The following is a 12,694-nucleotide window of genomic DNA, read 5'->3' on the forward strand; positions in this document are numbered from 1 at the left end:
GTAAGAGAAGTTAGAATTACTTGGGTCAGTTTTCTAACCCTTTTTATGGACTGCATTAGCCATTCTCCAGCCCTTGAGTACTGCCCTCGTCTTCAGCGACTGTGGAAAGACTGGCATCAGTGGCTTTTGAATAATATCTACTTTTTTCATTGAGTAGATTACAAGCTTACAGCACCAGGTGAGCTCAGTTGGTCACCCATCAAAGTACTAACCAGGCCTGAACCTGCCCAGCTTACTGTACAGCCCAGAGCTAACCCTAACCCTAGAGTAATCTATAAGCAGAAGTGTGCTGCAGGAGCTACAGTCCCACAGTGATAAAAACATGACAGTGTTCAAGGTTGAAAAGAGCAAAAGAAAATGGCACAGCCAGATGAAGAGGAAAAACCAACCGTAGCTATTGGATCAGCACACCCCTTTTACTTCAGCCAAACAGGATAAAAGAAATTGTGTCAGACACTTGTAGACACCCTGTATGTTAACCAACTGCACCAGGATTATATGCCAGAAACTGCTGTGCATATTTAGCCTTTGAAATCTGCACTGGCAGAAAGCAACTTTTCCCACTTATACAATTAAACATCCAATGTGCAGGATATCTGGGAAGGCAATGCTGACCCGCCTGTTTTTCCAGGTTCAACAGTTCAGGTCGTCTTCAGGTTTCTCAGCTGTGGCACAAGGTATCATGCAGGCTGCTGTAACTTACAGTAGGTCTTAGGTTTCAACAGCTCTCATTGTTTACTTCTAAACTGATTTGTGCTGCGCTGAGCTCCTTCGCCTATATCACTTTACAAAATCGGAAAGCAACTGCAAAATGTGTGATTTTAGCCGGGATCTCTCCATGAAAGTGCTTATTTTCTCTGTGAGTTATGACGTCAGCCATATGTTCAACTGGGGAGCTGGTTGCCTTCCAATCCAAGAGTCTTGACTCCTGGGTTGTGGACTCGGACTCTGAATTCATTCTGATCAGAGGGTATTTTGTCCACTGCTCTGTCTTTCTCTCGCCTGCTTCCATCAATGCCAGTTCTGATCCGATTCACCGATTCTCCTGCCCTGTGCCACCCATTCTTCTGCCAGCTACAGTACAAAATCCCTAACCATCGTCCGGGACATACTTTGAAAGTTGCCTATTCAGACAGTGCAGAACATCTCAAATCTCTCACCGTCTTCCAGTTTATAAACTGCTATCCCCCCACTTTGCGACAGCAATACTTCTCCCACAGAAGACGGCCAGCTTGCAGAGCAAAATAAACAGAAAAACACTGCAGGTGTGTCGTTGGCATCTATCCCATGCTGAAAGTGAAGTTGAGTATCAAACAGGTGATTCTATAGGGAGGAATAAAACACAAAAGACTTCCTCCTAACCCAAAAGAAGCAAAAAGGACAAAAATATTAGTGCTTGTTCATTAACTACATTAACCATCTTCAAGCTCTCAGATGTTCCACAAAATAAGCAACATTTATATAGTTACATGAAGTGCTAAGGTAGAAAATTAAATTGATCTAGACTAAAGGATTCGTAAAACCTTTGGGAAAGTGTACCTACTGTACTTAATAACGATAAACAAATATACATGGTAAAACTCTTTTAAATGGTCAGCGTTCAGTCTTGCATGATGTAACAATGATACCAAAACATCACATTTTAATTTAATTATACATTATTTATCATTTATAAGGAAACGGGTACAAACCATATCATATGTAAAAGTTAATATCACCTCCATATGTCAAAATTAACCTTGTTAATAAAATCCAAATCAGAATTATCGCTGTTCTAAAATTATGTTGCCAACATCCAGCATGGGGCAGCATGGTGGCACAGTGGTTGGCATCAGCATGCCAGGTAAAAATATATTCTACACGGCAAAATCAGGCATCTAAAAATTTCCATGTCAGAAGAAGAAGGAAAGCTATTAACTGAACAGGGTCTTTCACGTGCAGTTTTAAATTGCAAGTCACAGCACTTTCAGTTACCAACTATGGCTCCTATCTCATCACACTAATGCTCATCAGAGCTGTGGTGATTTGTGTGCATTGATTTCTAACAGTTCTGATTGCATGTGAAGGTGTCACATACGGTTATTCACTTGAAACTGTGATCTTTCATCCAGGTACTGTGACACACTTACTCATTTTATTACTGTATTTCCTGAGTGGATCTTGGTGTTGGTACTATAGCAAATGAAAGACCGAGTGTTTGATCGGCACCATCTCAAAATGCTTCTGTAGTGTTGTGCTTGTATGCACTGCACACAGTTTGCACTTCTGAACTCGTATTTCTGGATAGCAGACATTTTTAAAAGGTGACGTATAACCTACACTTTGCATGTGATGTTGAACAGATAAGAAACAACTGGGATTATGCTTTTTGCAACCCTGTTAAATGGAGCACAAGAACCTTTATAACTATTTTGTGCCATTTCTAGCACAAAATTCTACAGATTCTTCAATTGCCAGCTGGATGTTGGGAGTAAATAAAACTTGTGCATAAAAATGATGATGATGATCGATTTCTAGAGTAACCAGAAGCTTGGATCACTCTTCTATGAAATGGAAGTCTTACTGTATTTCTTGCATAACAGTGACCAGTGTTAACACTGCTGAATGGATCTCTGTCTTGTGGCCTGATGGGTAACCTTGCTGGCCACTTTGACCATTTCTTCACAGAAACACACAGGAAGTTCGAAGCCTCCCTCATGCCATTTCACACAGCCCGTCTCTCTTGAGTTTTCACATGTATGCAATAAAGACAAATGCTGCGTGTCTGAACACACAGTAAAAAACCTGAACCAGAGAGATTTTCTAATGCTGGTTGAGTACTGACCAAATGTAAAAAGTGTGAACATATTTCTCCTGTGCTGAAAAACCTGCACTAGCCACCAGTCTCTCTACAGGACTGGGTTTGAAATTCTCTTGTAGACCCACCAGGCACTGCACGGTCTATCTCCTGCGCACCTTGAAGACTTACTGCCCCCAACATGCCAGTCTGCTTTCTTTGTTCCACTGGCTCTAGGCTCCTCACTGAGGGGACAGAGACTTTTCAGAGGTAGTCTCTTGTCTTGGGATCCATTTCCTGACCATGTCAATAACACACCTGATGTTTTCAAATCTCACCTCAAAACCTGCTGGTTTTCAATGTCCTTCAATTCTTAACCTAATTCTTTGCTTGAATTACATATTCATACATTTTTTGTATTTTTTTCTGCTTAGTATATATTTATACATATAATCCATGCAAAGTGTCTTGAGAATGCTCTGTAAGTAACAGGGATAAGTCTGATTTTGATTTGATTGAATGCAAGTGTTAATTTTCTCACTATTTCACAAGCAAAAATAATCCCACTGGTTACTGAGAGACCACAAAACCGAACGGAAAGTTCTGTACTGCACCTGAGACTCCTTTAAACAAAGGATGGCGGTAGTTTTGTGTGGCTTTGATGCTGTATATGATACTTTGAGCACTTCAGAAGTTAGCTGGTTACCCGAATTCGAGGTCAAATGCATGACACCATCAAAATCCCCAGCGTCACTGCTCTGACCTGCAGTGTCAGCATCCCTGCAGAAGGAGTAGACTGACATTCAGAGGGACAGAACAGGCCAGAGGCACATGCAGTGCCTGGCATTTCAACACCTCTCCGAAATGGAAAATGTTTCTGTAATCCTTCACAGACATCTTTAGAAATCCTAGAACTCACTAATTTGAAGAACTGGCCATCCATGAAAATAACCAATTTAGAAAACACTTCATCATTACTGATTGCACATTTGTCTCAATAAAGTGCAAACTAAGTGCATGTATAACTAATACTTTAATTAAAGGCACAGATGGCATATAATTACTTAGTATATAATGTGGGAAGTGATGTACATATAAATATAACAACGTTAACTGAATAACCACTTGATCTTTGATAGGATATCTGGTTTGCAATCTACTGTATATTAAGACTGAATAATTCAAATGTAGCAGGAGAAAATGAGCTTATTCACTTTTGGAGTTGGAAATTTTTAAGCAGTGTCAAAAGAAAAACAGCCCAACACCTGCAATATTGATCTGCTCAGGGAAGAGCTGATTACTACAACAGCAGCCTGGGCAATTGGATAAAACCACCCATCCATTTTCTCATCACTTCTTCCGATTCAGGGTCAAGGGTGAGCTGGAGCCTATCCCAGCAAACAACGGGTGCAAGGCAGGGATGGGATGCCAGTCCAACACAGGGCACACAGACATACGCTCACACCAGGGCCAATTTTCCCAGAAGCCAGCTGACCTACCAGTATATCTTTGGACTGTGGGAGGAAACCGAATAACGGTGAACATACAAACACCACACAAGATAGCACCCCAAGTCAGCACAGAGGCCCAGCTCTGCGAGGTAACAAAGCTAAACCACCAGTCTGGGTTAAAACATCATCACCATCAGACAGCTGGCAGAATAAGGAAGCATCAAAAAGGCTTTCACTATGATTTTTACAGCTCAAGTGACCGCGTGAATCTCTTACAGATCATCTTTCTTACACCTTTTAAATCACTAATGAGCTTTGTATTGTTAATCAATTCCTTTTTCAACTCAGTTTCACCGTTACAACCCCTGTATGAAGGGGATGAGAACCTAAGTAGACATAACTCTTAACATGCCCATGAGTCAGATCCACTAATCATTCGACATGCTATGAGCTCAATTTAGACAATGCAAGTCAGACGGACTCGTCTTCAAGACGTCATTAAAACATGAAAAGGGGATGGAGCACGTACAGAATATAATTGTGGATCTGTGCATTGTCTTTTATTAACTGCATAGCTATAATTGATTGTTTTTATGTTTTGCACCTGATCAAATTCCTTGTAACATACTTGGCAGATAGACATGGTGTTGCATGAGAATCAGAATCACTCTATGGCATCCAGACTGTCAATACACCTGAGCTTAAAACATTTTTTAAAGGTAAAACTTGCATTCTTGCAAGTTCTATCAATGAAGCACAAAAGCAATAAAAATAGATAAGGGATGGGTAATGATGTACCACAAGACAGCATGCAGGCTTGTGTTAAAACGGAACGATGGGACACACCTTGTCCTCTCTCCGACATGATCACCCAAACTGCACGCTGTGCTACAATACAAACATGGCGGCTGTACTTACACATAATTGTGTGTAAGTTTTAATTAAACTCCACACAGAAGATAAACACAATTAGCCTTTGCCTTTTGTGCTGAGACGTGAAATGATTCAGCCTGCTTAGCTGTAATTCAAACTCATGCAAATAAAATTTGTTTGGCAATTTATCCATCAGGAAACTAAAGAAACATTAAGCCAGGATTTTGAATGTTAACTTCCCAGAAATCATGGGTTGAACTCCATTTTTCTGTGGTGGTTACAACCATACCTAAGGAGTGTTGTACACATACTGTCAAAGTACACGTGCTGTAGTACTTTCATCTCATGGGGATATGAAAGAAGTAAAAAATGACACAGACCCCATCACAGTCTGATTATAGATGCAGATATAAATTTTACACAATTAACAAAGTTTGTCTTTCCTTTCTCTGAAGACTGTGCAAGGGTTTATACTAGGAGCATCAATCTTGGTTCTTGGATAAATTCAATGCCTTCTAAGTTTTCCAACCAAGAAACAATCAAGATCCTTACTTACTGTAATCTAATTATTTAATAAAACTAAATAAAATACACCTTTCTCCTCTGGCCAAAAAATGAAATCTGGGATGCTGTACCCTTTCAAATTGTGATGTCACTTCACTGTACTTAGTCCTGAGTAAAGGAACGAAGTGGACATGAGACCTGGTACTAAGGTGACTGATCTTTATGGATCTTTCTGTACAGAACTTGAACTGCATCCTTACGCAAGAATATACCAGTCCAGCAGAAAGGCCTCTGGTTCAGTAAAGTAGCACTTCTCCCATGCAGCAATCTGTGCTGAGCAGAGCTGTGAGACTGCAGAGAAATCTACTTGCATTCCAGAGGGAAGAGCTCCTTGGTGTCCTCTGCTGTCTACTTTACCATACATGACAGCACCTACTCTCTTCAAAAGCATAAGCAGAGCCACACTTGCCCCGAGCTATGGATTTCTACAGATATAGTACTCCAAAGCTGGTTGTGCAAGACCTCCTGAATGATTACACAACAGCACTTAGGGCTACTTTCCTTGACCACTGTATTGATTTGCAGATGTTAAGCTACTGTGTGGCCCTTCCTTAAATTCAAGGAAGTGCAAAATCATATAACCATGTAATCCCTAGAAGTTAAAATCCTGATGTGAAACACAGAAGAGGTGCAGAATATGGGATAAGGTGTTTTTTGTCCAATTGCCCAGTGGCTTCTAGGCTCTGAATAACCTGAGATGGATATTTTCAAGAAACTGCATGAAGTAGTTGCTGCTTTTTATTCTCTCTAAGGTATCACTGCTTTTATCTTGTAAACAAAACACTGGTGGTTTAGTATCAACAGCCCTGCTCTAGTCAATTCATTACTTATGAGCTGTGGGTCTCTGGTTGTACCATACTTTGCTGTTCTTTGCTGCCATTGCTGGTGAACTATTTCAGCAAACAGATCATATGAAATATTTCACAGCCCACTGCTAAAGTGCAAAACACCTGCATGCTTTTCGGAGCTCTGGAAAGAGCACTTACTGGCTTTGATTTTCCAAGTACTTGGTGGCACAGTAGTTAGCATTGCTGCCTCACAGCTCTGGGGCCCTGGGTTCAGTTCAATACCTGGGGTGCTGTCTGTGTGGAGTCCACATGTTTCCCCTGTTCATGTGGGGCTCTTCTGAGAGCTCCTGTTTCCTCCCACAGTCCAAAGACATACTGGCAGGTTAAATGGCTTCAGGGAAAACTGGCCCTGGTGTGAGTGTGTTTGTGTGTGTCCATGTGTTGGACTGGTGTTGCACCCACTGCATGGTGAGATAAGCTCCAGCTCCCCAGCACCCCCGGAATTGGATTAAGCAGTTAGAAAATGGAATTATTCCCTACAAACAATAAAAATGAGAAGCCACTCATTATCCTCTGGGTTTAGGGTTCAATCCTAGAGATCACAAAGAATATATTCTTCTCAAAGACTGATCTCTGCTTCTTGTCAGGATACGTCCAGATCAGCTGTGAAAATATTGACATAAGCATACAGACAAAAACAATTACACTGGCAGCAACCTAAGGAAAGTGCAGAAAGTTAACTCAGCCCTGAGAAAGAGCACATATGGGTTTAGGAATAAGTAACCGGTTTCATGTCTGAGCACCAGATTTGAAATGCAAATAAGATTAAACCCACAGATCAAGATATAAGTTTGAAAGCAACTCATCTGCTTTGTAGTTACTGGCTTTTGTGTTTTAAACTATTAAAACACATGAGTTCAAAGCTACTTTATAGGGACACCAAAACAAATTAAAGCTGTAATTATCACCCCCAATGCTGCTGATAGTCTCACTGAAAAAGTATCAATCCTGCATTAGTCTCGGCACCAGTCCTGGCTTCCTGTGCAGTGGGATTTCTGAAGCCTTGCATGGCCTAGCGCCACATCCGCAAGGCTCACAGATCTCGCGTGTATCTGCATAGCCCGGCCTTGTTTTCTGCACAAGTGCAGAGCTCTTCCAACCAAAAGCCTGCTTGACTCATTGCATCGCAAGCTTGTTTAAGACAATCAGGGCTTCAAGGTCCATACAATTACAAAGCCAAACTGAGACGGGCAGGGACAGGGCAGCAAGAGAGCCCATAGGTTTTTGCTTAAACCAAAGCGCCCAACAGGAATTTTTAAAATGCAACTGCATAAAAAAGTAGTTTTTAGGGTGGAGGGGTGGTAGTTAGGGGTACAAGACTGTTGTATCCTTTGTCCAGTGCAGAAGTCACAGTCATGTACCAAACGTTTGTAAAAAAAAATCTCCAGCCTGGCCACCTGTTTCCTGGGTTAACCTGCAGTGTATAACTGTCCCCCGTGGGGGGTTGAGGGGGTGCTGTATTCTTACTCTGTTTAATGCCCTAAAATCTGGGATAATCTCAAGATCTATAAGCCACTTACTGCAAGTTTGTGAAGGACTTTACCCTAGCCTTCTTTTGTTTTTTTGGTTTAATATGTGTAGAGACCTTCTGAGTCGAGACAAGTGGAATCGTGCCAAGACACAACCCACATTTTTGTGGAATATCTGATGAGATAAGCAGATATCAGCACCATTCCAAGCTGCTTCTAACATGTGCACAGTGGAACCATTCCCTATTCTAATTCCAGCTGCGCAGTTTCTCGGACTGTATACATCTGAAACACTTCAGAACAGACCACGTTCAGAGGTCAGCTCCTCAGGAACCACAACACCCCTGTGCATCATCCAGGTGGGGCTACACACTGGTGGTGGTGGAGGGGAGTCCCCATTACCTGTAAAGCACTTTGAGTGGAGTGTCCAGAAAAGCCGTATATATAAGTGTAAGCAATTATTATTATAAATATTGGCATATCTGTTAAATGTCTAAAACACAGAGCTCAGAAGGCTGATATGGTTGTACAGAGAAGGTCCTGAACTGCTGTAAAGTGCATTTAAAGTTTTTGTATCTGTTAAAAAGACAAGCTTAACCAGAACTGTCGTTTAAACTTATTTCATGTTTAACTTTCAAAGAAACCAGCCTCACTTTAAGAAAAAAAAAGAGCCAGGGGCTAAAATAAAATTAGAAACAGATCTAAAGTCCTTTTAGGAGCATGAAACACTGGTAAATAGAAGCAGATTTTCCATTTCAACGGGATTTTCCTCTTAACCCTTTATTTTGCACCACCAAATCAAGACTGAAGACAGCCTAATGTGTTGTTAGAAGTGCTGTCGCTTGTTTTAAGCCGCTACGCGGAAGTGACAGCTCGTTTCAAGCGATGACAAGCCACAACCACTCACGCAAAACTGGCTCTGGAGTTTAAACCATATCAGGCATGCAGAGAAAAAGATAAGTTTACGTTATTACACAAGAGCTTTCACACTGGTAGGATGCCTGTGCTAAGGCACACACGACAGGAGTAGCGTTTTGAAAGGGAATGCAGGTGAGGCACCAATCCGATTAGTCTGGAACCGTTTGAATACGCTCTGATGAACAAGTTATATAAACTTTAACAGAGAAAGCGTTATCGTTGCATATGTGGGAAATCTACATTTTTTAAAGTAATAAGCACAAAACATTTTTTCATAATCCGTATTTGAGAGTAGAACTGCCAGACAGCGGAGCGCACGACCCTGCCACACTGACAGACCCTTCCCCATCTCCGTGTGTCCCGATTTCAAGCCCCTCTTGGAGGGGAACCACAGTAATTTGCCGTGCAAGTTTTACGTAAGAATGGAAAAACACCGAGGACGTTTTATTCGAACCGCTCTCTCTCCGTCTCACAGCCAGGGTTTCTCGGACGCGCCGTGCGTGCGCCGTGGGCGCTGACGGCTACCTCCGCGTAAACCCTCGATGAAACACCTGGGCGGCCGTGCTGGTGATGCTGGAGTGCAGATACTACACCGGGTATCCACACTGCCCGCCACTGGTTCCCGCAGGACCGAGCAGATTAGCACACCTCACACTCCCCATTAAACTCGTAATCCCCCACCACCAGCAACCTCAGAGGAACATTTCAGCACGACCCCATCGCGTTCAGCCAGGGCACAGACGTAAAGTACAGTACGTCTGTGCTCGGCTTCCACTCTCCGAAAATACATTCTTATCACGGTAAAAAAAAACAAAAAAAAAACGAAAACGGGGCTACAGTTCTAATTAAGACGGCTTTGTATTTCTGAGCCATCGGGATCCCGAAATTCTCTGAACAAAACGCTAATGCATGAGGGAACGCTTTGTACACCTTTGAGAAAACCTGTAATACAATGCATTTGGATCCCAAAGCAATGCGTGCGCATCACCCAGCCTTCAAAAAAAAAAAGGAGAGAGGGAGGGAGGGAGGAGGTATCGCCGAGCATAACCACCGAATTGAGCGGAGTCGCTTACCATCTGCGTGTTCTTGTCACGGCGTGAAGGCAAAGACAATATTTCTCGTCCTCAAGATGCTGCACTCGGCGCTTTTATCATTCGCTTTTTCCGCAGACGCCTGTTCTCGCAGCTGCCCTCTCTTCGCGACTGCTACCCGGCTTCCTGCGCTCTCCTGTTTGAGAGTGGGTTTTGAGCAGCAGGATGTTGTCTGCTATTGGCCGACAGCACTCCCCCCCCCTCCGCACCCGAATCTGCACGCTCAGTTCTCCTTTTGTGCACGAAGGGCTGTACAACAATGAAGGAGCCTCGGCGTACCTCACAGGGAAACCCTACAGGGAATAGTTTCAGCCAGAGAACTGCAAACCAACCGGCCCGTTTTTTACATGCACGCTCACGCTAACAAACCAATGCTGCGCTCTTTTGTTTTTTTATGTAGTCACCACAGCTGGGTGGGAGGGCGATTTGAGCCGAGGGCGTGTGGACCGTTTATCCACATCACTATTTCGGTTTAGGGTAAAAGAAGGAGACAGCCGAACAGCGGGGTCACTTCTGGTTTGTACGCATACAAGATTTGTCGGCGTCTTTTCAACTTTGGCAAAGTTCAAATTATTACCAAGCTGCAGGCGTCTCTTACTGGGCGAGGGGGGCGGGGGTTTACAGTAATCGAGTATGTCGTTGTATGTGGGATTCACTTGGCATAAGTCGGTAAGGATGGCAGGCTGGGGTCAGGTTTATTTTTACAAATAAATATGTGAGCGTCACTCACAATGCAGTGTTGGACTTATGTGTATCTGTCACTGTTAATGGGCAGCCGTTCTTCCCTTGTTCACAGGGTACTGGTGGGGTCACTGGCTTTTGGGAAAAGTGGAAGAGTAGTTGTTTGAATGGTTGCAAATGAAGACCATGATCCAAACATGTGAGGGAATGTCTCGTCTGTTCAGAACTGAAACTGAACATTAACTCCCAGATGCTTTACAAAACTCTGTATATTTCTCATTTTATGATACGCAAAATCATCTCAAAGCAAACAGTCTAATTTTGATATGCCTCGGAAGTTTCCTGGGGTTAATTGTGCCGAACGGGTTTCTGGATTACAGATTCTCAATACTTATGTGGGTCAGTGGTTCCATGGATTCTGTGAAGGTGATCCATACTAGAAATGTGTAAAAAGTCTCATCTGCGCATCTACATAAGCTGAGGTTACAAGTCCCTTTGGTTTCATAGAAGCAGTTTGTGTGAGGGTGCATAGTTCAAGACCCTGTGCAGACAGTAAAATCCGGAAGTCAGTGGAGAAGGACGACGGGGAGGAGACGATGAGGAACTGGGCAGGTCGACAGACACGGGGGCGTGACGGTGGTGTACTGGCGCTCGGGGGGCGTGGCCAAGGCAGACAAGCCCAAGGAGTCCAGGGCGAAGTCCAAGGTCCAAATCCGAGTGATTCATCCGAAATGAAACAAGACAAAGTTAAAAACCAGAACGGGATCCGGAACAAGGACAGGGAAATGAAAACAGGATGGCAACGCCAGGCGCTCCGAGCTCCGGACTCAACAGGGTCAGGATGCCGATAGGAGGCCTGTGCCCTCAAGCCGCGGGCGTAGGGTGGTAGGCGGACCTGTGGGCGTCCGTCTTCCAATGCAGAGCCCAAGTAGTAGTCCTGGATGGGACGCCAGTCCATCACTTCATCTGGGAATCCTTTATATCACATGCACCTCTAATAGCAGTACAAACCAATAGCAGTACAGTACTGCAGTTGATAGTGGGACATAAGTACTGTGATACCTATAGAACAGTTTTACTTTTTGATGTAAACAAATTCTGTTATAGAAAATATTGTCAGAAAGATAGACTGCTTATTAATTCCCGATGTCATTAAATAGCACTAAAATCAATTGCCAACCAAACCTGCAACACAGCCCAGTGAAATAACATTTAAATTCAACTAAAGTGGCTCCTGCTTCAAATGTAGGTGCCTCTTTCTTTCAGGCATTTGCAAGCTCTGCTAAATAGCCTGTAACTTCTAATCTGTGGCTTTCTATGGCTTTAACTTTCAAAGGCAAATAAAACCAGGGGATATCATTAGCTCAGACAGAATGATTTATTTTTAAAGAAATTTAGAGCTGTCCGACAACATATTCACCTACAAACATTTAAAAGAAACACCTGTTTCTTCTCAAACCTCAAGATTTTAAAATTGTACATATGAGTTCTCAGCACACTGAGAGTAAAGGTAAGGTGCTTTAGGGCAATTCCTGTGCATTCTGCTCAGTCATACTGTATCTAAATTTGGCTTTTAGATTGGGATGCACTAGTCTGGTCTTGTATATTGCTCCATACTGTGGGAGATGGAGACAGGGTAGCAGATAATAAATGTCTGGATTCCCATTTTTTCAACAGACTGAATTCTGGTAGTATTGTACACATAGTGTACTGTAGGTCCGAAGACAAGCTTAGCTTTATCTTTCTTTTTTTTTAGATTTTAGTTTTAGCTAAAATCTTAAGAAGATCAGCTGCATAGAAAATTAGCTCAAAACTGCAGCTTCAAACCAAGAGGATCTGCTGACCAAAGAACAAAATATCCGGCAGTGTGTTTGAGCTGCCTGTCCTGCTTCCAGACCTGCGGGCTGATTTGTCCTCGAGGGCCAGTGTGCACTGGCGGTGTGTCCCGGCGAGACGAGGCGAGACGACACAGGCCCGTGCTCAGCCCAAGGACGGCCCCGGCCTTCATTGGAAACAGATGTGG

The 12,694-nt window shown here is 43.0% G+C and overlaps 1 protein-coding gene across 1 annotated transcript in view; it reads right to left on the reverse strand.

Moving 5' to 3' along the window:
• limd2 (LIM domain containing 2) overlaps positions 1–10,138 on the reverse strand; it is a 36,094-nt gene extending 25,956 nt beyond the window's left edge. The window contains exon 1 of the mRNA XM_088906038.1: positions 9,973–10,138. Within this exon, the coding sequence (XP_088762164.1) occupies positions 9,973–9,975 (3 nt within the window). The 5' untranslated portion in view covers positions 9,976–10,138. The remainder of the gene's footprint in view (positions 1–9,972) is intronic.
• Positions 10,139–12,694: the final 2,556 nt, after the last annotated feature.

This window comes from Atractosteus spatula, chromosome 26 (assembly GCF_055471065.1).
Source record: "Atractosteus spatula isolate fAtrSpa1 chromosome 26, fAtrSpa1.hap1, whole genome shotgun sequence".
NCBI classification, from domain to species: Eukaryota; Metazoa; Chordata; class Actinopteri; order Semionotiformes; family Lepisosteidae; genus Atractosteus; species Atractosteus spatula.